The 26,183-nt window shown below is 39.8% G+C and overlaps 1 protein-coding gene across 6 annotated transcripts in view; it reads right to left on the bottom strand.

The window, feature by feature from the left end:
• Positions 1-15,566: 15,566 nt before the first annotated feature.
• U2SURP (U2 snRNP associated SURP domain containing) overlaps positions 15,567-26,183 on the bottom strand; it is a 45,097-nt gene continuing 34,480 nt past the window's right edge. For 5 of the 6 annotated variants that reach the window (XM_037040327.1, XM_037040334.1, XM_037040331.1 and 2 more), the window contains 5 exons: positions 23,548-23,707; positions 21,099-21,209; positions 18,708-18,826; positions 17,506-17,682; positions 15,567-16,476 (listed from right to left, as the gene is read on the bottom strand). In XM_037040327.1, the coding sequence (XP_036896222.1) occupies positions 16,338-16,476; positions 17,506-17,682; positions 18,708-18,826; positions 21,099-21,209; positions 23,548-23,707 (706 nt within the window). In that variant the 3' untranslated portion in view covers positions 15,567-16,337. The remainder of the gene's footprint in view (positions 16,477-17,505; positions 17,683-18,707; positions 18,827-21,098; positions 21,210-23,547; positions 23,708-26,183) is intronic. The other variant, XM_037040343.1, reaches the window with a different exon arrangement.

Genomic DNA, 26,183 nt, shown 5'->3' with positions numbered 1-26,183 from the left:
CATCCAGAAAACTTGACCTCTGGCCAGACTGCTTTGTCCAGCCCCTCTGCCTCCCAGCCCCGTCCCCTCCACAGTGTCCTGTGTCCCTCCCGTAGTTTCCACCTGGTGCCATGAAGCCTCCAGGCCCCTGACTGAAGTGAGACAACAGCTCAGTATGCTGCCTCTAACTCTACTCAGTTCTACTCAGAAGTGAGCTCCCGTGAAAGCCTAATAAAAATATTGAAAGGAGCCCTGGCTGATGTAGCTCAGTGGCTTGAGCTCAGGCTGTGAACCAAGGGGTTGCTAGTTCGATTCCCAGTCAGGGCACATGCCTGGGTCGCAAGCCGGGTTCTCTGTGGGGGCCACATGAGAGGGAACCACACACTGATGTTTCTCTCCCAATGTTTCTCATCCCTTCCCCTCTCTCTAAAAATAAGTAAACTCTTTAAAAAATATATTGAAAGGAGAAGTATGTACGAAATGCCTTGTAGATCTATTGGCTTGTTCAGGTTTCACACTGAGGTAATGGATATATTCTTATTTTCCCATTTGGATTGTTTGGAACAGGATACTCACCTGATACTCAGAGTCAGAAGTGTGTCAGCTGTACCCCAGGTTGAATATTTACGTTGACTAAAGGCCTTCAGCTTTCCCACCTCCTGAGGGGCTAAACCGTCCATTCCCCTGTCTCTCTCGCATTCAGAATGATAGTCGGTTAGGTGAGATACCAGGGTAAGTAATGCTAGCTAACAACAAACTCCCAAATTTCAGTGGCTTAATGCAGAGATTTATTTTTTATCCAACCAGGTCCAGTGTGCATGTTCCTCAGTGCAGACAGCTTTGTGCTGCCAGAGGCCCCCAAAGATGTCACATCCTGATCCCAGAACCCTTGTTCTATGCTAGATGCCAGAAAGGACTTGGCAGGTGTGATTAGGTGAAGAAACTTGAGATTCGGTGATTGTCCTGGATTCTGTGGGTAGGCAGAATTTCCAGTGAAACCAGAGTGTCTGCCCACATCAGATAAAGGACATGTGGCAACGGAGCCAGGGTCAGAGTGAGGGGCTTCAGGTGGAAGATGGAGCCCCCACTGAAGAGTACAGTGGCCTCTGGAAGCCGAAGGAGGCAAAGGAACGGATTCTCCTCGGAAGCCCCGAGAAGGACCGGAGCCCTGCCTTCTGACCCCCAGAGCTCTGAGAGAACAAGCCTGTGCTGTTTTAATCCACTGACTTTGTGGGCATTTGTTACAGCAGCCACAGGACTAATAATACCAGGAGACTAGCTATGTGCCAAGAGCAAACTGCAACAGAATCCGGCAAATACTAGTCCCCTTTTCCTCAGCGGACCCACCCACTGCACCCTGTTGCCTCGGTCTCTGCTCAAGCTCACGGGGCCTCATCTGGCCCACAGCCTGGCTGCCCTCCTGCTGATTTTTAACTCATGCCAATGTCTTTCCCACCGGATGCCAGAGTGGTTTTCCTCAGTTATAGGTCAGATTCTGTCAATCCCTTCTCAATGGCTCCTGTAGTTCCCCAGGAGAAAGTCGAAAATTCCTAGCCTGGCATTCCAAGTCCACATCTGCCGTGGCTCCTGTCTGCCTTTCCGTCCCTCCCGTCCCCAAGGCTTAGGGCCACAGTGCGCAGGGGCAGAGTCAGACATGGGAGAGAGGCTTGGTTAGGGGCCCGCAGTTGGCCTGGGGCTTCCCCACTTCCTCACGACCGCGTCCCCTCCACACCACCTCCTGTCAAGGGGGGAAAAAAGCCAGGGAAGGGCCTTCCAGATGTGAGGGGTGTCAGAAAAGATGCCTCCCATACCAATAAGGACAAGCCAAAGGGATCTGTTCTGAGTCTAAATAATGAAAAGGGCAGGCCCCAAAGTAATGTTCATCGACTCCCTCGGTTACCTGCACACAAGCCAGCTCGCTCAGCATGCTAGCTTGGACCGCCACCCCTGCCATCAGGCCACCACCCTGAACTCCTTGTGAGAAAGCTGACCCATGGCATCCCAGCAGTGAGATGCCTGCGCGTCCAGCAGGCAGACAGGGGGCCTTTGAGGACTCCAGCTTGGAGCCTGCTTCTGAGCACAGTGAAGACAAACTGAGGTAAGGCTGAAGGACAGTCACGTCCGCCGGGACAACCCGGTGCCCATGTCTTCTCCCCCATCACCCCCTAGGATGTCCTGAACTCTGGGCTGTGCCTTACTCTCTGTCCCTTTTGCTTACCCACAGGTGGCAAACACAAGGCCCGCGGGCCGAACCCGGCCCTCCACCTTGTTTTATCCAGCCCGGCACCTTGTCTCTACCCAGTGGCAGCACTGAGCTCTCGCTTAACTGTTAAGGAGTAGTTACATTTATCCAGTCCTAAAGTTACATTCGGCCCCTTGAAGGCCACGGAGAGGCTGATGTGGCCCTCAGTGAACGTGAGTGTGACACCCCTGCCCTAACCCCTGTTGTTTCTAAATGACAAGGTCCTCAAATCAGTTTAATATGTAAGATCACAGATGTGTGGAATTTAAAATATGTGTTTAAATATTTGGGGGAAAAGTTTGAAAAGGGGGAAGGTAAAGGAAAAATCACATATAAGTCTACCAATCTACTGCTATCATTTTTGATATATTTCATTTAAACCATTTTAGCCTGCATATTTTAACATGATGTCATGCATACAACTTCACATCGGGCTACATTCTTCCCAGACACCATATAATGGCCTCATGGTGGTCCTTCCAGTAAACTCTCTGCTGTCCACCAAACTCCTCCCTATTTTTGGATGTTTGAGCTATGCTTAATTTTCTAGTTTCCAAATAAAGTTTTAATGCCTATATCTTTTTTCATTTTTAAAAATCATTTCCTTAGACCAGATTTCTAAAAGTGGGATTTCTGGGTCAAAGTGTATGAATATATGTAGGGAATGATATATTTGGTCAAATTGCATTTTAAAAACTTGTGCCAATTTTAAGTGCAGCACACAAAAGGAAAGAATATCAGGGGTTGAAATATATTCATTTCATATAAATATTTAAAAACCATCCTGGCAGGTGTAGCTCAGTGGACTGAGCACGGGCCTGCAAACCACACGATCGCGGTTCAATTCCCAGTCAGGGCACATGCCTGGGTTGCAGGCCAGGTCCCAGTGTGGGATGTATGAGAGGCAACCATACATTGATATTTCTCTCCTTCTCTCCTTCCCTTTCTCTCTAAAGATAAATAAATAAAATTTTTAAAAATAAATAATATTTAAAAACCCTTTCCTGTCTTGGCTGCTGTGGCTCAGCTGGTTGGAGTGTCATCTCCTACACCAAAAGGCTGCGGGTTTGATCTCCAGTACCTGCAATCGATGTTTCTCTGCCCCTCCCTCTTTCCTTTTCTCTCTTCCTCCCTTCCTCTCTCTAAAATCAGTAATAAAAACAATATCCTCAGGTAAGGGTTAAAAAAATAATTTCCAATATATTTTGTCACTTTAATTGGCAAGGAAAAAAAAAGCATTTTGGAGTTGAAAGGAACCTCAACTCTAAACCAACGCTCCCCAAACTTAGCTGCACATCACAATCACCCAAGGAGTCTCTTCAAAATAAGAGCTCCACTAAAGCGTGAGAAGTGGTTGTTCTAGGCCTGTAGTGAAAACTGCACAATGAACCTGGGCAGGGGAGATTCTGTCATTTCAGGAAACGAGGAAAGCTGTGAAAGACCAATGTCATGTGTCAAAAGGACTCAGGGACCAAGTTGAAGAAGCTCCCACTGGCCAACGAGAGGAATCCTAAGAATAAGAATTGTGATGGATTAAAGCACCTCAAAAATGCTAAAACCCATGAGGTTAAAATGATACTAAAAATAATAAAACTTCAGTGGTTACTTTGGAGGATGCTAGTGATGTTCCAGCATCAAAATGCTTCTGAAGACTAAAGGTAGTGTTCAGGCTACCTTCCCCATGTGAACCAAACCATGGACAAGCAAATGGGAACCAAGGGAAGTTCCTCTGTGTTACCGCCACTGACACTTGCAAAGGGAATGAAGAATGGAGGATGTCACCACTGACCATCGTGAACGGAGGGATGACGGAGGGTCATCCATGGTTGCCAAGGTCACGAAAAGAAACACGACCAGACATTATGTGCCCCTAATGGAAGGGCACACCACCTTTTATGAAGTGCTCTTGCCAAAGTTTCTGAACCTACGTCAGATCAAACCTCTAGCTCAAATTACTGCATTGTAGAAAATAAACATCTGGGGGGCAGGGAGGCACTCAACAAAATCCAGACTGTGAGAAAGTGTTCAGGACAGAAAACCAGTTTCTTCAACAAAAGGTTTAAAGGGGAAAAATTAAATTGAGGGACACCAGCCCTGGCTGGTATAGTTTAGTGGATTGAGCACAGGCCTGAGGAGCAAAGTGTCATGGGTTCAATTCCCAGTCAGGGCACATGGCTGTGTTGCAGGCCAGGTCCCCAGTTAGGGGCATCCAAGAGGCAACCGCACATTGATGTTTCTCTCCCTCTCATTTTCCTTCCCTTCCCCGCTCTAAAAATAAATAAATAAAATCATTAAAAAATAAAAATAAATTGAGGGACACCAAAGGATTAAGTTATCTAAGAGCCATATTAACCAATCACAATGTGGGATCCTTACCTGGATTTCAATTTAAAATAAAAAAAACATTTTTATAAGGCAATTGTAAATTTGTAGACAATGACAGGATTTTTTATGATATTAAGGGATCACATTTATTTCTGGTGTACAATGGTATTGTGGATTTTTTAAAGTCTGTACCTTGTAGAGAAACCTACTGAGATTGTGTACAATTAAAAAAATAAAATGTTGACTTTCTACAGATTCAAGTGACCATGAAGGTGTTTCTTTGAAGCTGGATGATGTACTCAAGGGGGTTCATTATACTCCTGTATATGTTTGAATTTTCCATAATTAAAAGGAATTTTATGTATTTCAGGCCCAAGGCTCCACCCCAGACTTGCTAAACCAGGACCTCTAGGGTGGGACTGGGGATCTGAGTTCCGACAGTTCCCATGTGAATCTGATGTCACTGGTCCGTGGATCAGTGTCTGGGAAACAGAAATTTGACTGACTCACTAGGAAACTGAGGCTCAAAGACAGAACTTCTTGCTCAAGTGCACACGCTAATTCATGGAAGAACCCAAGTTGCCTGACTCTGGCATAGAGTCCTCTTCAAAGCGGCAGGCAGAGGCCCTAGCTCCGGAATGGATTCCCTTACTGGGCAACATGGTGCTTTGACCAGGTCAGATGCATTCTTCCAGAAGGTGCCCTGGGGGTCTGGGACCTCTCTCTAAAATCACAGTCCACGGGGCTACCTGATCCATGAGGACCTCATTGTCTATCATGACAAAGGAGGGGGACTTCTGAGTCACACTTGCACACAAGAACTCAAGTTTAAGACCTCCAATGTTATTTCCAAACTAGATCATACTTGGAGATCACAAACCTCCCCGAGCTGTCCCCGAGTTTTCACCACCCAACAAAAGCCCCCACAGCTTCAGCCTCTTCTCTGAACGTGCCTGGTAACTCAGTGCAGACGGAAACCAGGATTCCCGACGCTGGCAAAGGTACGGTGAAACACTCACTCCCCAACGTTAAACAAAGTCTAAAATAGTACATTTTGGGGAAGAAAGTTGGCAACACGCATCACATGAATTTTTAAATGTTTATATTCTTTGACCCAAGAATTCCATCTCTGGGAATAATCCAAAATTTTTTTAAAAGAATGAAAATAAAAATGCCATGCATAATGATGTTCATCTAAGTATAATTTAGAATTAAGTAAAAACAATGCAAGTTTCTAAGAAGACCTTGGCAAAGTATAGTAAACGATGGTTTGCTGCCATTAAAGTTGTATTTTCTGAAAGTCTATGACCTGGAAAGCTAGGTCCATCAGGTGCCCCCCTCCTCCAGACCTCCAGCAGGAAAACAAAGGCTGAAGACGGCTGGAGCTGTGACCCTCCCTAGTGGGGACCTGGCCAGACTGCTCACTACGGGACTCAGGCTCCCCTGCCCAAAGCTCTCATCTCTGGCCCATTCCCACATCTGGCTTTCCAGCTGTCCTGTCATTCTCTGAGTCTCCACAGGCTTCCACTGAATCCCTTTTTGCTTAACCTAGCTAGAGATGGTCTCTGTTGTTGTGCCCAAGGACGCTGGCACACCTAACTCACCCACTCCCTAGGTCACGGGAAGGAAAGACAGAGTTGCCCAATCACAATATGAGGAGGTTTCCAGAGTACATTCGGTGAAACCCGAGCCTTCGGAGATCAGCTAAGTTTGGGAAACGGGACATGACGACTCCTACACAGGGATACATAGCACATGTAGAAGATGGCTATGAAGCTTTTGTAGCCACGTTTCCCCCATTTACTTGACCACATCTTTTTCCAAGTAACACCTACAGTGCAGCAGTTAGTAGAGCAGTGGGTGGTGCTAAGGGTAGGAAAGGATGCTTTGTTGTCTACACCAGGGGTCCCCAACCCCCTGCTAGGTCCATGACCTGTTAGGAACCTGGCCACACAGCAGGAGGCAAGCTGCTGCCCAGCCAGGAAGTTTCATCTGTATTGACACTGCTCCCCACCGCTCACATCACCGCCTCAGCTCTGCCCACCCCCACCCCCACCCCCGCCCCGTCAGATCAGGGCTGCATTAGATTCTCACAGGAGACTGATCCCTACTGTGAACTACGCATATGAGGGACCTGGGTTGCGTGCTTCTTGTGAGAATATAACGTCTGGTGATCTGAGACGGGGCTGAGGCGGCGATGCTACTGCTGGGGAGAGGCTGCAAATACAGATCATCAGGAGCAGAGAGGGGTGACAGCACATGGACCGTAGTAGGTCAACTGCTTGAAGACTCATATTGAAACTCTATCAGTGAGTGACAAGCTGTGCCTGGTGGCAGGCTTTAAATCCGAATCTGACACTTTAGTCCACACATGCCCCACCCATTATTTTATTTATTTCTATCTGTGCCTCTTTCCCACACTGTGCACTCATCTGTCAGTGTTGAGTTCACATGCTAACCCTAAAATGTGGTGAGTTGGGTAATTATTTCATTATATATTACAGTGTAATAATAAAGTGCACAATAAATGTAATGTGCTTTAATCATCCCCAAACCACCTGACCCCCAACCCCAGTCCTTGGAGAAATTATCTTCCACGAACCTTGCCCCTGGTGCCGAAAAGGTTGGGGACTGCTGGCCTACAGTTTGTAATTCCCTCATGTACCAGCCTACTGCATAGGTGCTATGTACCAACAGAGGTGCTATGTCCTGTTCTGTTTAGATTAAGAGAGTCAGAATCCAGCTAATCTCAGGGTGACCTAAATTTAGCCACTTCGGAGAGAGGGTGTGAGGGATGGAAATCACTAGCTAAAAAGATGAGGCTGAATTATCGAGTTTGCCAAAAAGTTCTTAGTTTTTCCGTGTGATGGCTCTGGCAGTGCTTAGTTGTCTTTTAACTTCATTCAAAACAATTCTGTTACATTGTATTGTGACATCTGTCCTATCACAGCACACTTAAAAGAAAAACATCAAAATCAGTGAACTTTTGTGCAGGCATTTTAATATTAAAGAGAGAAGATATGCAACATTTTTGGCACATTATGCTTTATTATTTCAAGAAAGGTAAAAATGTAATTGAAAAAAAAATTGTGCAGTGTATGGAGAAGGTGCTGGGACAGATCAAATGTGCCCAAAGTGGTTAGAGGTTTCTTGGTACTACTGACATTTTGGCCAAATCATTCTTTGCAGTGGGGGCTGTCTTATGCATTGGAAGATGTTCAGCAGCACCCCTGGCCTCTACCCACTGGAAGCCAATAGCAAGAGATAACCAACATACTCAAAATGCCCAAATCAATAAAGTTATCGGTAAAAATGAAAAACGTGTCATTTTACAGAAACAACTACACAGACTTTTTGGCCAACCCAGTATTTATCAGGAAGCTGCTGTGTGTCTGGGTCAATGCCACTCACTCACACGATCCCATGTAGTCTTCACAGCCAACACCTTCCCAACCAGCTCCCCTGCCTCTCCTCCAGTCCCCTCCCCCATGCTCTTGACAGTGGCCAGAGGAATCTGTGAGTAGCCCACTTCCTTGCTTAAAACCTTTAAGTCCTGCTAGCCTCTCACGCCAACCTCTCCTCTCCCCACAGGACTACAGCTACCGTGACCGTTTCCCATTCCTCAGCACACCAGTCCTCTCTAAAACATCCATCACCGGGGCTCCCTCAGCCTGCAGCACCCGGTACCCTGGAGCCACCACCTATCATCCAGGTCTCAGTTCGCACTGCACCTCCAGGAGGCTGACAACCCTATCTAAAAAGGTAATCCTCACCCACTTGGTCTTCCCCCCGCCCCTAGTGCATTTTGCCATATGAAATAATCTCACTTGATTTGGTCTGGCCACTCCCTTTAGCATGCACACTCCACGACGAAGGACAAACCAGACTGTCCTGTTCATCATCACATATTCCCAGGACCCAGAACAGTGTCTCGTGCACAGCAGACGCTCAGCTTGATGAACCCTGGTAAGTGGATGGCACACTCCTGCTGCAGATGACAAAATGGACTCAGAGTGCCTCTGGTTAAACAACTTGACTGATGCCACACAGCTGGGAAGTGACTGGAACCTGTGCTTGGAAGGCTGAGGGAGTCCCTGGATCTTTGGAGTCCAGGTACATTTTGACTGGCTGGCCAAGTCATCTTGGGCCACAAAATACCAAGGGCTGGGATTTCAAGGAGGCACTCAGCTTCCTTTCAAGCCTTGTGGGAACTAATCCAGATTTATTGAATAGGATCATGGTCAGAAATGTCTTTAAAAATCACATTCCACCCAAAATATCCCTGAGGTTTGACAACTACCGATTCACATGAGAATACGGAAGTAATAACATCTAATATTTCTCAGCCTGCTCGCCCCAGTCTCTTTTCTTTCGGCACTGGGCAATGTTTTGGTCAAAGCAATCAGCACGAATTAATCAGAGAAACATCATTTGAGCCAAGATCGAACAGTTTATTCATCATATTTACCTTGTCTGCAACATAGTCTGCAAGGAAAGAACTAAGAACTTCAGAGAAAATAGGGAAATGAGCACGATGAAATCCGAAGAGGTAAGAAGGGGAAGGCATGTCCTCCTTTTTCTCAAAGTATGTTATCTCCTCCTCCATTTGCACCAAAAGGGTCTGCTGCACCAGAAGAGCCACCTTCTGCGTAGCTAAGTAATCTGAATCCCACTGTGACCCGCTATGGCACTTGAAGAGAATCACGACTCTACTGGGTAGGGCGGGACCAGTCACAATTGTTACCGATGAACATAAGCTGTTCTAGAAATATGCAAACAGATCTAGGTAGCTGAAGTGTCCGACTTATCCCATTATAAACTAAAATACACAGTAGGCAGAGTGATTCTTTATCTGAGCACCAAACCTTTCTCATTCTTCATACATTGTCAGCTGGGTTTTATTACATAATAAACAAAATGAAGACCACACTGTTTCAGTACAAAATACATGCAAATAAAAAATAATCGGAGGTTTTGACAAGTTTGTGTCAGTGAGGAGAACAAGTAAAACCATCATTCCCTGCTTCAAGATTTTCTCTTAATATATGCCTGCCATTTAAGTAAAATTAATCATGCTTTTAAGGCAATCAGTTCAGAATTAAACCAGTATCTTGAGAAGTACTTGAGTGAGATTTCTGCTTGTCATTCTCCCACAAGTATAGTGCCTGGTACAGAGCTGGACATGCTGCAGACTGTTCTAGGGAGAAAACATTCTTAAAATAGAATGTATCAGAAGTCAAGGGTAAGCGTCCTATGAAACACTCAGGACACACACATAGGTGGTCTTGAAACTTAAGAGTTAAAATTCACATTAACTAAATGTTGTGATTGGAGAATATAAAGATAAAAAATCTACTCACACCACCTTTTAGTTTTGATAGCTTACTACATTCCATGATAGAGGCTTACATTAGGCCCAGATAGTTTAATTTCCCAGAAATAAATGAAGAACTTGACAAATCCTTTATTAAAATGTTAGTGTGGCCAAAAAAACATATGAAAAGCACTTTCCTAAGTGCTTTTAATAAACTGTTCACCCCTGTAGCAATTGAACTGCAATAAAACAAAACATGCTGAAAACTCATCTAACGCACTTCACATAATAGAAATGCTGGCTGTTCAGAGAATGCTGGTGTAGAGAGGCGATGCTTCTTTCCCATTTCAGTGTTTCAGCGAGATGGGAGACCAAGTGTTTTTAATCAAACTTTCGTTCTCCCAAACTCATGTTTGTGCAGTTTCCAGAGCTTCACAAATGTCCTGAGGACATTATGCAAAGCTATTATTTCTGAGAATTTAAAATGTCATTTCCTTTTCAAATTCTATAGTTGTAGTTCTCTATTTTATGGTACAGTTGTTATTTCTATGTCATCTGAAAATAAAAATTTTAACTTGCAAAATACATACTGTAAATTCAATTATACATTATTAACCTCTTTTTAGACTCCTTTCAGGATACTATTCTGTCCATTCATTTGTGAAAATTGTACACTGCTACTCAGTTCTGATAATTGGTATGGATTTTTCTTTTTTGATTTTGGACTTGGACAAAAAATCTCATGCAGTGTATTTCATACTATTCTCCAGGTTCTTTCTACATATATCTTATTTAAACTGTCTACATGGAGATTTTCTTTTATGGGCCCCCTTTTAGGAACTTTGGTTCATGCAATTCTACAATAATAAATGACAATAGAACATATTTTTTTAAATTCACTTGATAAAAATTTAAAATGTTTTTCTCATAGTTAAATGTCTACAAGAGCAGGCCAGCAGATTATAAAGTGATAATTTATTATTATTGCATTCAGTGCGCAATAAACTGGAATATCCCCATATGTAAGTTTCCAAAATCTGTTAACTACAAACCAAGTACAAGAAAGTATCTTTTATAGGTACCAATGCTATGGAATTGTAGTGTTACTCTGTTTTAGAAGATGTTCCCATCATTAGTTTTCAGAAATAGTGAATGCTTATGAACTTTAACTTCTATGCATGACAACCGCGTGCCAGTAATTTGTGATTTTGTCCTTACAATAAACACACAAGGTTGTTACTCCATTTTATATGTGAGAAAATAAGACTCCAAAAGGTCACACAGTGAGGAAGATGAGCTGGTATTCAAGTCCAAATATGACTCCATAGCAAAATGAGTATCTATCTAATCCAAACACTGAGTTTACTAAATGCCAAAACATTACTTCCCTTTTCATCAGGAAGTAAAAAAAAAAAAAAAACTAACAAAGGCATCTGTGTATGGTCGTTAACAGTAATACAGTACAATTTCAAAATCAAACAAGTTTGCATTGAAAATATACTTTGAACTCCATGCTATGAAATGTTGAAAATTAAATTATATCATATATAACCATTAAAGAGAACACAGCATAACAAGTGAAAAAATGGTAAAGAAAGTGTTATAGAGTAATTGGCATATATACTTTGTTTTCTTTTGAAGCTTTTACTCAGAACAGAAAACACCTATGTGCCATTTAGGACAAACCCTTTTAGAGTCCTGTAAGACTTACAGAAACTTGAAAGAAAAAGTGGGCTTTAAAAAAGAAGCGGTGCACATGTGACCACGCAGAGGGGCCTCGAGGACATGACACTAAATGAAATGTGCCAGTCACAAAAAGACACCATGTGATTCCACTGACGAGAGGTATCCGCAGCAGCCAACCGTGCAGAAAGCAAGACGGAGGTTGCCAGCCAGGGGTGAGGGGCAGAGAGAAACGGGAAATGTAACAGGCGAAGACCCCATTTGTGAGACGCAACACTGCGGGGACTGGCTGCACAACGTGAATGCACTCGGCACTGCGAACTGTACACCTAAAAGTGGTCACGATGGTGAATGTGGTTGTGAGTATTTTACCATAATTAAAAATAAGAACAATGTAAAGGAAAAATGAATTATTTTTAATATAATGATGCTGTTGTTATGCTTTAAAAACAAAACATTTAAATACATACTAATAGGTTGATATTTGTAGGTTGATGGTTATTAATTCTACTATTGTATGTATTTGGAATTTTCCTCAATGAAGTAAAATAGAACAAAGTAACTGTTTAAAAAGGGGGAACCAATAGGGAAACAAAATTCCCCAATCAAGAAAATAAGCTATCATAAAACGATTTTATTATAGTTTGAACATGTACAACCGACCGAAATGACACAGCACCCATTTCATGCGGAAGAAAGCCGCCGAGCGCCAGCTCCGGTTCACTGGGCCTGCGTCAGGAAACTACATGGAGAAAATCAAGTAAGAGTCTAAAGTTTGCTATGAAAACAACGTATTTTTATTCAAGTAACCAAAAGTCAAAACCACAACAACAGAAGGCAAGCTCTACCACCTTTGCCTGTAACTGCACGACCTCCGTGTAGAAAAACCAAAGTGACACTCTGAGCAGCAGGCCCACAGTCAGCTGGGTCCTCACACCAAGAGTAACTAAATGATGGGGTCAGCTCACCCCCCAAAATTGTCTTCCTGTAGAATATTCAGCTGAGCCAATTTCAACAATATTTTTCTCATTTCCAAAAAATAGTCTTTCCTGATATTTAAAATTACCAAAGACAAAATGTACAAGAGATTGTTGAAGTAAAAAGAGGAATCACAAGTATTCCAAGCATAATTTACATGTGAAAATGAACGAGAACATTTTATCTACAGATCTACAAAACTAAATAAATAACCAATTACACAGAGAATCCAAGTACACAAAGCTCCATGAGGCGGCACCGCGTGATCAGGGGCTGGCTCTGAGCAGGAGTGGTCCCCACTGTCTGCCCTCACAGCACTTCCCCGGGGTTCGCATTTGTATATGATCTAAGTCCTGGACACTGATAACAAAAATAAGGAAACGCCAAAAGGATAATGAATTAAACACCTCCTAACCTCTATTCTAAAACACACATATGAAATATGAATAAACCAAGCTCTGAGTTTTTAGTCACATATCCTTTAAACTTATACTAGTACCTTCATTAGTACCTACAGGGAATTTCCTGTAATTAGCTTTCCCATTAAAATAGAAGGGGAAAACAAAGGGAAAAAGCTCTTATTTCTTAAATGTACTGTCTTAGGAAAGTGGAACTATTTCTTTTTAAAAACAATTTTCTCTGCTAAAAAAAATCATACTGTTGTGGTTATCTGAGAATAGGTTAAGTCATTTTGGCAAACAGATTCATTTGCTCTCATTTTTAATCATAAAAATAATAAACTATATTATCATAGCCATATAATTTTTCAGAACTTACACCAACATGGAGGCAAATGTGTGTAGAATATTTTTAATAAACCTAAATCAGATCAAAACTGAAATATCTTAAAATATATTTTCAAGTGCTCGAGAATATTCAAGTTTGGGAGAACAAAATACAAGAATTTCCTCCTTCTGAGATTCTTTATTTAGGATAAAAGAGTCAAGGTAAGCCCACAGGAATAGTCTGCAATAAAGAAAAATTAGGTCAGTGTATAATAACTTCTGCAAACTTTAGCCTAAAAGCCAAAAACATTCTGAGCCAACTAAGAGCCTTCTTCAGAGCCAGGACTCTTTGTTCAGTTCTTTAATCTGTAAGTTCTCAACACGTTACAGTTCCGAAATGTTCATACACTTACTAACAGTGGTAAGTAAGTATGTCAAAAAAAAAAGAAAATTCCCAAACACAATTCTTTCAATCAAAGGTCTCTCTTTGGTAAGAAATAGACCACCACTTACTTTTATTTTCTCTTGTCTGTAGAAGAGAGGGAGATTAAATAGTAATTAACTTGATAAGGAATCCCTGTTGTAAACGTTAGGTTAGAGGGTAGAGGGTTTACACCACGCTTTTTATAAGAAGACTAGACAACAGAGGATTTCCTTATCGATAGCTATGGCAGAAGACAGTAACTGTCCATCACTGAGCCAGAACAGGGCATTTCCTGCAAATAGAAGGCCCTGCCTGTGAATAGATTAGTCAACCTGTAGAAATTTCACCATCCAATTAAATTAAGAGTTTTTTAGATAGGAAATACACTATTTAGATAGGAGTAATACACTATTATAAATATAGGGTAGAATATTCCCCATGAAAATGTCATAGAATCCATGGAGAATTAAACAGGATTACTTTAGACACTTTTCTCATTGAGTAAAATTGAAAATAACCTAACATTACTTGCAATTCCAGGAAAAAAAAAAAAACCAATGCAACCTAATACACATTGACAAACTTCAGAGAATACATAATTCTATCACCCTAAGCAATCCCCGCCAAAAGGAAGCTGGTCTTACCCACTGTGAGTAAACAATCTCACTGTCTCTGTATCCACATCAAAAGAACTGTGAAATCTCATCCCAGTAGAAGGAAATGCTACAAATAAGCACCCATAATTGACCTAACAATTTCAATTCACTTCTACTTCTCTGGGATATTTTTTAAGAGAGAAGGAAGCAAGCATTCCACGCAACTTGACTGGCAAAATCTTTACCTGACTAATTTTGAACCCTACACTATAAACCAGAACTATGGAATGTCCAAATCAGCAGCAACTCAAACATTATTATTTTTGCAAAGAAAGGTAATTAATTATATAACCTCTACTCTCCCAGGCAATAAACTGAGAATAAAACCATGTACTTTAAAAATGGCTATATTTGTAGGTTTTAAAAACTAGCACCAAATGCTTGTGTATATTCTGAGCAACATTTAGAAATTAACATTTCATGACAATATGGACAGACGAGAGAGTGAATAACAGAATAAATAACCTCCAAACAATACTGCATGTTGACAACCACTAAGTAAAATAATCTGATCAGCTCATTTCTAAAGCTACTGTAGGTTTGCCCAGTTTGGAAATGGCATGCCGCACGCACTGCTGAGCTAATACACCTAACTCCCCCCAAATGTGTAGACCTTATTTTATTTTGTGACTAGGCAAACAACTTGAAAAGATGTTTTTTAAAAGCAAGCTAACACAAAACAAACTACTACTGGAATATTTTTCTATTCTTTCTTTTAAGGGGAATAAAACACCACCAAACCACAGTGTGAAGTATCTAAAGGAGAAACAGGGGCAGACTCAATAAGAGCAGTGTCAGTTCAAGTCCACACAGCCCTTTAATCCACTACATTTATAGCAATATTATGACTGACATCATACAATGATTCCTATTTCTTCCTCAGACTGCAGCCATTTTTCCCCATGGCATAACAGATTTTAACTCTGCAAATTTTAAATCAACTTCTGCACCTTGAGTTTACAAACCACTGGATGTTAAGTTTCCTTAACTGTTTCACTTTTAAATTTTAATTAAAGCTAAAATTAAATCTAAAAAACCAAACTAACCAAAAAAACCCCAAAGGTTCCTTAAACAGAACCTGGTAGCATACACAAGCAGCAGGGTGTGAAGACCGCCTATAGAGGGCGATCGGGGGCAACTATCAAACAACAAATTCTATAGCAACCCTTGTTAGAAAACTTTTTAAATAAACTTCTTTCATGATCGATGAAAAATCAAAAGATGGAGATTTAATCTTCCCCAAATAATAAGTAGTTGCTCAGGACATAGGCTGAGTGTACTGAAATCATACTGCTTCTTTGAAAAAAGAAAAAATATTCTAGGTAGCCATTCCATTAACAAAAGGCCATGCCGCATTCACCTTGTCTTTTGATCTCTGGGTACTAGTATTACTCAAGAGAACCTTATTGAAGAAACTGGTTGGAGAACCTACCGAATAGAAGTCTCAGGTCCCCTAATTTTTACAGTCATTTTAGTAAACATAAAACTTGAGCTGCTTGAACAATGGAGCTTGTAAAGTGCATTAGGTATAGAAACACAACACAAGTGCTAAACTCAGTAAGACTTGAAGGGACTTGATGTCACCAACAGGGCAAAAAAACAACATTATGGTTTTCTCTTCAGATTTTATTTGAAATCTAATCCAAATTGTCAAAGCTACAAAATGGGGGAAGACATCTGTATTAGTCTTGCTAAGTCACAGCATCCTAAAACAAAAATACTACTACTGCCAGCAGATCCATTGTACACATTTCTGATGAAATTCATCACAATAAAAATTTCATCTTCAAAACAGCCACAACGAAAGTAATTTACACAATATAAAACAATGACAGGTCTACAGATGCAGTTACTCATGAGTGTACACATGCGTTCACAGACAAATGAACAAAAACCCCAGGAATGCTCTTTCATTTAAAAAAACAAAAACAAAACAAAAAAAAAACCAGACCGTTCAGGCACAAAACAAAATCGCATTTCCAATAAGTGACAGCATCTTAAAAGTTTTATGTCAGTGTTTGTTTTTCTTTGACTTTTTATGAGACCTGTGTGGAGATCGGGACTGGGATCTGGATTTCTTCCCTGATTTTTTAGGGGATCTAGACCGTGATCGCCTAGACCTTTTAGGTGTCCTTGAACCAGATGGTGATCTGAGGAAACAAACAAAAACAATTTATCACAGTACCCCTGTGATTCAAACTGACTTGTTAAGTTCTCTACAATGAGATTTAATGACAAACATCAGTGAGATACAAGAGGCTGTCAACTTCCCAGATGTCTACTCTGCCCATTCAGTGCACACACACTCTCACACATTTTGTCCAGACTGCCGAGCCTTACCATACTGCTCTACTGAATCCAAATCTGGGATTGGGGACTTGCAGTTTTAACAATTTCCCCAAGTTACTGATATACCCCAAGCCTGAACCTCTAAATCCACAAGATAAAGTTCAAAATGGCATCTAATACCATTCACAAAATTTTAAACACACGATAGCTTTACAGCCTATCTTTTTGAGGGAAAAGGCTCCAACTATTGCAGTATCACTCAAGGAAACTACTGAGAAAGCATGATTTTGTGAGTGCTGTTCATAAAGACAGCCAAACAAATAAGTAAGTGCATTTATATGTATACATATAGACATATACACAAGTACTTATCTATTTTGTAAAGATTTTAGTAAAATGCTTACAATAGTAAAGTTTTAGCTCTCAAGAAAACAGCACCAGATAAATAAAACATTTCTGAACCACTTTTCTGGAACTACAAGGACAAAGCATACACTAAATTACACACTGAAATGGTATTTATTTTCGTGAGTATCTACCCAAGAACATGCTATTAAGATTGCAGGAGGAATAGGAGATGCATTTTTCTTTCAGCCTTGACAAAAATCAAAGAATATTCTCTATAAACTAAAGAAGAATAAAACAAAAAGTAAAGCAGCTAAAACTCTTCCTGGTGGTTACTTCTTGGAAGCCTTCTTGTGCTTTAGTCCCGAGATGTGTATGGGAAGGTGGGAAGGCATACTCTAAAACGAAAGGATCTCTCTTTGGTTTTTACTTTTTTTCCTGAAATCCTTTTAAAAAAATGGCTACCAACCAAATTATTTTCAAAAGCTGGTGGAGTGACAAGGAAATTGGTGTTTGAAATACTGCAAAAAACAACTTGCATTTACCTTTTGGCCTTTTTGCTAACATCTCTAGGAGAGTCTTTGTGAGATGACCTGGACCGGGAGCTCTCCTTATGAGATCTTTCTGAACGCTCGGACCGCTCCGACTTTGGTGACGGGGACTTCACTCGTCTACCACTGCTACTGCGGGATGGGCTAGGGGACGTACTGTGTCGCCTTTTCCTATGGAACAAAGCCCCCAGAACAGTCCATAGTGAGCAAAGGATCAGATACTCAATTTCTTTCTAGTAGATTAGCCATTAACTCCTACTAGTTTACACTAGCTTCATTTCACTAACCTTAGTGATGTTATCTTCCAACAGCATTCTAAGCCCTTTATACCGAGAACCAATTAAGTCTTAAAGACAGACTGATCAAGACAAAAAACTGAATTCAACTAAACTGGATTTTCTTTTGCTATGAGGGAGATTACAGAGACACTGGGCAAAATTTCAGCAAGGTCTCTAAGCAGTTAAGTTTTTTAATGCTACACTTTTACTGTGGATTATGTAAAAAAAATGGGGCATCATGTTGGCAGGTTACTCTTAAATGGTTGGGGGAAGGAGGAAGGAAAAAAGAAAACTGGGCAAAAGTAGAAATATTTCATTTGGGGGGAACATGTGTGAAGGATATCTGGAAATTTCTTACTCTATTCATGCAACTTTTCTGTAAAACTGAAATTATATCAAAGTAATGATAAAAAGTAATAGATTTACTATTTAATCAATAACTATGCTATTTGTAACTATGTGTAGAGTGACTAAGCCAGAATTTTATTTGCATTCACTTGGTTTTTCTTAGGAAAAAAGTTAACTGAAGCAATTTTCACTAATAAATCAGACATTTAGGGACTATGGAAGTAAAAATGAAAACTAAGGAATGCTCACACTGGAAGCACAAGAAAGATGCAGCAAGCTGTTTCGTAATTTAAGCCTTACATTTGATACCTAATATGGTAACTGAACTCTTAGTTAAGGCACACTATAAACCATGTAAGGGGATAAAAGGATGATGCTCCAGTTACCTAAGCCAAGTACCAACTAACTGTCCCACCTCTCAGCTAACTCTGCCTCCTGTAAGTAGGAGCCAAACAAGTTGATCATGAAAAAATAGTTTAGTTTGTTGAAATTGGTGATGAAAATATTACAAAATGGAACATCATTCTAAACCCTAAAACCAGTACAGGTACTAAATGAGAAACGTCATACCTCTCTTTCCTTGTTGGAGTACACTCATCTTTTTCCTTCTTGTCTTTGGAGCGAGATTCCAATTTTTCTTTATCCTTCTTATCTCTTTCTCGTTCTCTTTCTAATTCTTTCTCTTTCTCCTGTTGTTTTTTTAAAAGAATACTTAAGTCATTAAAAAATACCAATCTGAGTTGACCTCATTTACATAATACTTTATCTTCTATTGTACTTATCTCATTTTAAATTACTACTGAATGTACAATACCACTTTTTAAAATATTTCCTACTCTTTCAGAAATACTCATTTCTTCTACTTACCTTGCATATTAACAGTGAGTGATACCAGAGATAGCTAAATATTTACCAGGTGCTTACCCATAGGCCAGGCAATTACTAAACAACTTTCCATATACCATTTCATGTATTCCTTTCAAAACACCCATAGGAACAGTACTTTCATGCCAGTTCTAGAGACAAAAACAGACTCAGAAAGGTTAAGTACCACGCCCATGGTCACACAGAATGAGGTCTGGGTTAGAGCTGAAGCTCTAGGGCTAAGTCTCATAGCTTCCATCTGTACAGTGCTGCCTCTCCCTCTATGGAGAAATTGGAAAAAAACTAACAATACATTGACCTTGCCATCTCAGACACCAATAAAATAGTAGCGCTGCTAATTGTACAGCAAATTGATTTAATCAAAAGAGAGCTATTACCAAAGCAATAGACTGAAAAGGAGAAACAGCTAATTACAATAATCATCCATCAGAAAATCTTATTAGTGAGAGACAAGTCGCAACTGAATTGGAAATTTTAAATCCTACCTTATGTTACTAAAAACTGACTATGTGACCATACAACTATATGAATAGAAAAAACTTATTTCCTTACCCTCAGATGCTACAATTGCCACTTCTCACCTGAAATTATAATTTCTATTCATTATACAATTGAAGGAGAGGCTACAGACAATGACCCCACGGAGCCAACTCAGATCTTCACTGAAAGGAATTTAATTTCTCTGACTTGTATGTATCAAGAAAGCATCTGATAGCTCATAAGAAACCTCTATCAGATATTGGCAAGTGTTTCCTGCAAAGAGCCAGATAGTTAATATTTTCTGCTTTGTGAGCCATACAGTACTGTCAAAAGTATTCATCTTTCCCACTGGAGAATGGCTGTGATCTGTTAAATGTATTTACAAAAATCAGGTTATGGCTACAGCCTGCTGATCCCTCACAGAGACCTTCAATAAACACAGCCTCCTTTCCAACTGCCATCTGGAATGCAGGAGGACTAAAACGGTCATTTGTGTAGCACTGCCATCAGGGTCGGCGAGCATCCCGAAGTACAGTCGGTCTCCCATAAAGATCAACATGTGCCGCCATTCCCAAAGGGGTTCACGTGGTGCAGATACATAGCATCTTTATACAAATCTCATTTATCTGTATTCAAAATACATCATGTAGAGTACAAATTTAAACTGAGCTGAGGGGACTAACTTCCTCTGGTGACGTGTGGATGTTATTTCCTCATTGAAAATTTATAGAAATCAAGCTATACTTAAAATATTATAAGCATTTTTATTCAATAATAAAATGTAACAGTAGCTATTATCTAACTCACAATCCTGCAAAATTGGGACCACCAACCCAGTTTCACAGAGAAAAAGCAGGCTGCATAAGCACACGGCAGAGAGGTCCCAGGAGCCTAGAGGCCAACCGCAGTGCCAAAGGTGCGTCGCCATGCTGCTGCTCCCAACACCAGTCCCACACCATTAACAGCTCTGTAGTGACAGTCTCCCTTTTAGGTTTTTCCCACTTCTCTTTCTGTATCATCTTTTTTATGTAAGTCAAGATATAGCTGCCAGGATAAAATTCCTGGGTTCTCTCAATAATTACTACATGGGTTGTTCTAAAATTCTACATACCCCTACAGATTTCCAAATGTACAAGAGTATCAGGCCCCTCAAAAGTTTAGAGTTCACCAATGAAGTAGGCTGCCACTCACTGTCCCTCCTTGGAAACAACAGAAACGAGTCCTCAGTGAACTTTCTTAACCCCGACTTCTACCTTTTTGTCTCTATGGCATTTCTCACGTTTGCTGGTGTCTCACTGTCACAAACGCTCTCCCTACAGGGTCTTCCAGTTTCCAACCATACGCCCAGCAGGATTTTCTTGTTTATAGGTAGTACTTACAATAAAACATTATACTACGGCCCTAACACTTTTCCAAGTTGAAATAACTATAATACATCAAACTTCACATGTTCTTAATTATCTACCAGTATCGTTATTCACACATCCAAGGATGTAATTTGAAATATATTTTCCTTAATACACCAATATACCAATACTCTAGGTAGTCAAACAAGTTAACTTTCTAAAACACATGTTATTGATATTTAGTCCTTACTCGTTGTAGCAGTTTATCTCTGTAGTGTTCTACTTGCTCCTGAAAGCTCTGGCCTGGTTTCTTGGGTCTTTTTCCAGATTCCAATTCATCCTGAAACTTCATAACTTTGAGCTGTGAGGTAAGAGATGAATGTTTTTCAATATTCTAGTTTTTCAAGTACTGCTTTACTCCTTCTTAAAAAAATACCATATGACCTCACTTATATGTTGGACTCTAATGAACAAAAGAAACTGACAAACAAAACAGAAACAGAGGCATGGACACCCAGAACAGACAGACAGCTACTGGGGGGGGAGGGGGCTCACAGCTGGATGAAAGCATGTGAATGGATTAAGTAAAAACAACATATATAAAGAGCCCAGAGACACAGACAACAGACAACACAGAGGGAACAGTGTGGTAATGGCCTGAGGGAAAGAGGGGTGGGGACAGGTGATGGTGGACAAAGGGAGGAAAATGGGGATGGAAGGAGGCTTTGCTTGGGGCAATGGGCCCAGGAATGGGCTCATTACACAGTGTGAAGGCGATGTTTTATTGAGTTGTATATTTAAAACCTGTATTCCAATAAATTCAATTTAAAAAATGTCTTTTATTTGAAAAAGTGTATAAAAAGAAAAAGCAAGGTAGCAACTGATAAATACTCGGTCCGAATGTAACATCAACACAAAACTCCCTTATGTGAAATCCACTGGTCAGACAAGCCAAATTCTGCAGTGCTCCAGCCATCGGGCACGGACCCGCACACTCTGGGCACTGCCCCGTGAGATGGCTCCAAAGGCCGGACTATGGTTCACACCCTTAAGAACTTATTATTTAAACACAATGATAACAAATTTGGTATCTACATTTTAAAATTAGAATTTGGTTCACAATGCAAATCCCAACAAAGTTGTGAAGGTAAGCACTACGAGAGCAAAGGAAACAACTGTCATGTGTCTAGCAAAGAAAGGGGAGGCTGGAGGGTCAAAGAACACAAAGTATGACACTGTGTATACTAAGGGGTGTATGTGCACAGACATCACAAAAATACAAACACAGTGTGAAAATAACGTTCATAAAAACCACCCAAATGCGCAAAAAAGCTACATTATAGTTTTCTTCTCTTCACACCAATAAAGAAAACATTTGAGAACAATCAGTTGTTTTGGCATTTTTAATTATCAAAATGTCACTTCAATTATAAAGAAAATACATCTTTAGTGAACTCGGTCTCTGTTTCTACTCCAATAATTCCATCAGGTCAGTAGGGCAGAGTTCACTAAAGCTGGAAGGAGTTCTGAGTTACAAATTCCATGAAGGGCATAACTGATACAGCCCAGGAAAAATGAATCAACTTAACTTTGAAATCCATCCTCTACACTCATAACTGACACATGATTCTGTGTAAGGTTAAAACAAAATGCCTTCTACTAACTTTTTGGCTTGGTGATATCTGAGAAAGGTGGACAAGAACTTGTAGCAGCCCAGTGGTGAACAGGTAGAGAGAAGTGGAAATAAGGTAACTAATGTTAACAGACATTATTAGTGAGTAAGAGGAGTAACACTGACACAGACTAGGTATTCAAAAAAAAAAACAAAAAAAACACAAAAACCCTGTTAAATGAATGAATGGACAGAGCATTAAAAATCACTACTGTGCACATCTGAAATTACAGACTGACTGCTAACTACTGCTAACATTTACTGGGACTGTGTCATCACCTTGGGGTAAGAACAGGAAGTTCTCGTTATAAAACCCTTCTCACTCCAACATGTCTGAAAACCCTTGGTAATAAATAGAGGCATTAAAAAAGGAGGGGATAGAAAGAGGGAAAAGTTTGCTGGAGATAGTCTGGACTCTCCCTTAAGTTTTTCTCCTCCTCACTGTTAAGCCCCACCTAATGTTTACTCTCCTCTTATCACTAACAGTACATATATACTAAAAAAAAAAATAGCCTACTATAATAAATATATACAACTTGAACATGCCAGAAATGTCTTACTTTTCTTAGTTATATACTACGTAGATTCAAACTGTAATGGACCTCATAATGCCAGATATAAGTAATTCAGAGGATCTCCTATGTGCCAGACACTAGAGATACAATGATAAACAGAAAATAGACATGGTCCTTTCCCCTGGTGGATATCACAGCCTATTGGGGAATACAGACATTAAGCAAGCAAACAAGCTAAAAAAAAATCCTACAAAACATAATACACATATCACAATACATGTAAAATCACAACAGAGATAAACAAGGAGAAGTTTGAAAATCCAGAAGAGTAAGGAAAAGGATACAGGAAGAGAAGGGATGCGTGCACAAAGAGCCCTGAAGGAAGTCAGCTGTTATAATGGTTTCTAGGCAGAGAGGGAACAGGATGTACCAAGGTGCGACTCCAAGAGGAAGCCTAGTTCAGTAAAAGAAGAGAAAGGTCAGTGTAATTTAAGTGTCACTGCAATACTAACCTCGATTTCACGAAGTTTAGCTCGTTTTTCCTCACTCATTTCAGAGTACTTAGAGAACTTGGACTCAGTCATTTCTTCTTTGATTGGATTAGAGTACAAATGATGTTCTTCAGATTTGCTACTTTGAGTGTCTTCTTCATCTTCACTTTCTTCTTCTTGACTTTGGAAGTAAGCAGAATACAATGCTCGTCAAGGCAGGGAAAAAAGTGTTTTATACTCTGGCTTAAATTACCTTAGAGGTTAAATAACGTTAACAAAACATAAGACGATGCTATTCAAAACATTTTTTACAAAATATCTGATCAAGCAATAGAGATAATTTTATGAAACTTACATTTCCTCCACAGAAAAAGTTGGGGCTTCAACATAAAACACACTTTAAAAAGTTGTGCTTATGTTAGGTGTACCTTTCATTCTGCAACAAGCTTTCCTTGCAGCAGTTAAATAAAATCACAGTTCAGAGTGATTTCATTCACCTTAATGTTTACCCTTCCTTCAGCAGAAACAATAAGCTAGAATACATGAGTTTGAGGATCATAAAGTTACTATGAAATGATGCAGCATGCAGAGACCTTATTTGATTAGCATATAACCCTAGGAATAAGGAAACCATTGTGTAAATTTTAAATACTGCCACACACTAATAATTCTGAAAGTTGTGCTGGTTCTGTCGGATAAGAAAATGATGAAGCAACTACCATGGGAAGGGATACAAAGAAGAACCAGAAGCAATCTAGTTGAAACAGACAAGAAGCACTCTATGGAAAGCTGGTCACCACTGTTAGAGTAAGATTTAGAAAATGTTCTTTAAGCATAAAAAATGAGGGGCTTAAAAAAGGGAGGAGTTGTGTGTTCTGGGACTGGACTTTGTATGTGTATCTGCTAACTCTGGGCAAATCAAGTCACCCAAACCCAAACAAACTCAGAATGTTTATGTATATAAACCAAGTTCCTAAGAAGCAACATTATAATACTAATATTGCTGGCTCAGCCTAGTAAATATGCCCTTTCTCTTTAGCACTTGAGCCCGAGAAGCCTGTATACATTGGTATTTGGGTACTAAATACATTCTACTATAAGTAGGAGTCTTTTTAGTACATAAACAAAACTATCTGTAATAATGTGAAGACGGTATAAACAAATTCTTTCCAAATAAAATTTTAATTATTTTAGAATCTGATAAGACTTTCACACTGAATGAGAAAAATTTAAGCAAGGCAGATAAAAATAAAGTACTGGCAATTTAGAATCAGAAAAGACAAGATACTAAGAAAAGACTAGCTTTTTAATTTCTCATCCAAAGGTCTTTTCCAGAATATAACTAAAATGCTTTATAAATTTAATACCCTTAGAGTTCACAAATCATTAACATCACATATAGACACAACTCAATACAATATTTAAAGAGAAAAAGTCAAAACCAACTATTGCTCAGTTGATTGAGCGCCGGCCTACGGGCCAAATAACCGCGGTTCGATTCCCAATCAGGGCACATGCCTGGGTTGCAGGCCAGTTCCTGGCAGGGAACACACCAGAGGCGACCATACCATTGATATTTCTCTCCCTCTCTCCTTCCCTTCCCCTCTATAAGACAGATAAATCTTTAAAAAATAATAAAAAATAAACCTTTCAATATTTCTAATTAATTTGTCAGACATTTTCTAAATGCATTTTTAAGTTAACATTTAAAACAAGAACTTCTTGTTTTGTGGCGCCTAAAATTTTTTCAAGTGTTTTGGATGCTTTTAAAAGGTTACATTGTCTATGGCCATACCACCCTAAACACACCCAATCTCATCTAAAAGGTTACACTGCGTGTGTGTGCACAAAATGCAGATGTTTATTGAAGGATTACTCCGGAAAGAGTTAATCAGTAAGGACATGACACAGTTCATTGAATTCTGATATCTATGTAATGGAAATGTTTAAATTCCAATCTGTTATTTACATTTGTTAAATTTTTTTTAGCAACTTCAAATATTCCTTGGTAAACTTTCTTGTGCACTCATCTGAATAACTGCTTCTGAACATAGATGACTACAGAGCAGACAAATATGCAGACTGACATGAAATAATACCCACGACACTAGAGTGATAAATACAGGTCAGAAATATTATGTACAGTATTGTATAGTTTATGTTTAAAATAGATGTGCATGTTTTTGTATATAAGAGAAAGGATCTAGATGACAAGACATTAAACATTAACCATATTATTAAGACATTAAATGAGCTATACTACACTTAATAATTTTAAATATATAATATTTTACAATTGCTATTTTAATTTTTCAAGGCCCAAGCAATGTATTCTAGCTGGTTTTGAGTTCAGTTCTTATGGTACCAATTTAAGGCTCAGATCTCATCACAGCTTCATCTTCCTTTTCTTTAAAGAAATGGAAATTCAAGACACTAAACATATACAGAATTCATTCAATTTATGCTATATTACTATTTGGAACTTTTCTCTAAAACACTGGTGGTGCCATATATTTTTTAAAAATCACATTTCTGTCACAATACAGTAATTGTCCAAAAAGCAGTTCCTTAGTAAAAAGGCATTTTGGATTCAGCCACTAGAGAGCAGTAGTGAGAGACAGGAAAATTTCAAGGATCAGAAAATTGTATGTGAAAAC

Source organism: Sturnira hondurensis, unplaced genomic scaffold, assembly GCF_014824575.4.
Source record: "Sturnira hondurensis isolate 20B ecotype Veracruz unplaced genomic scaffold, ASM1482457v3 Scaffold0000396, whole genome shotgun sequence".
Taxonomy (NCBI): domain Eukaryota; kingdom Metazoa; phylum Chordata; class Mammalia; order Chiroptera; family Phyllostomidae; genus Sturnira; species Sturnira hondurensis.
Note: the sequence above shows the minus strand (reverse complement) of the source record. Positions and strands in the feature narration are given on the sequence as shown.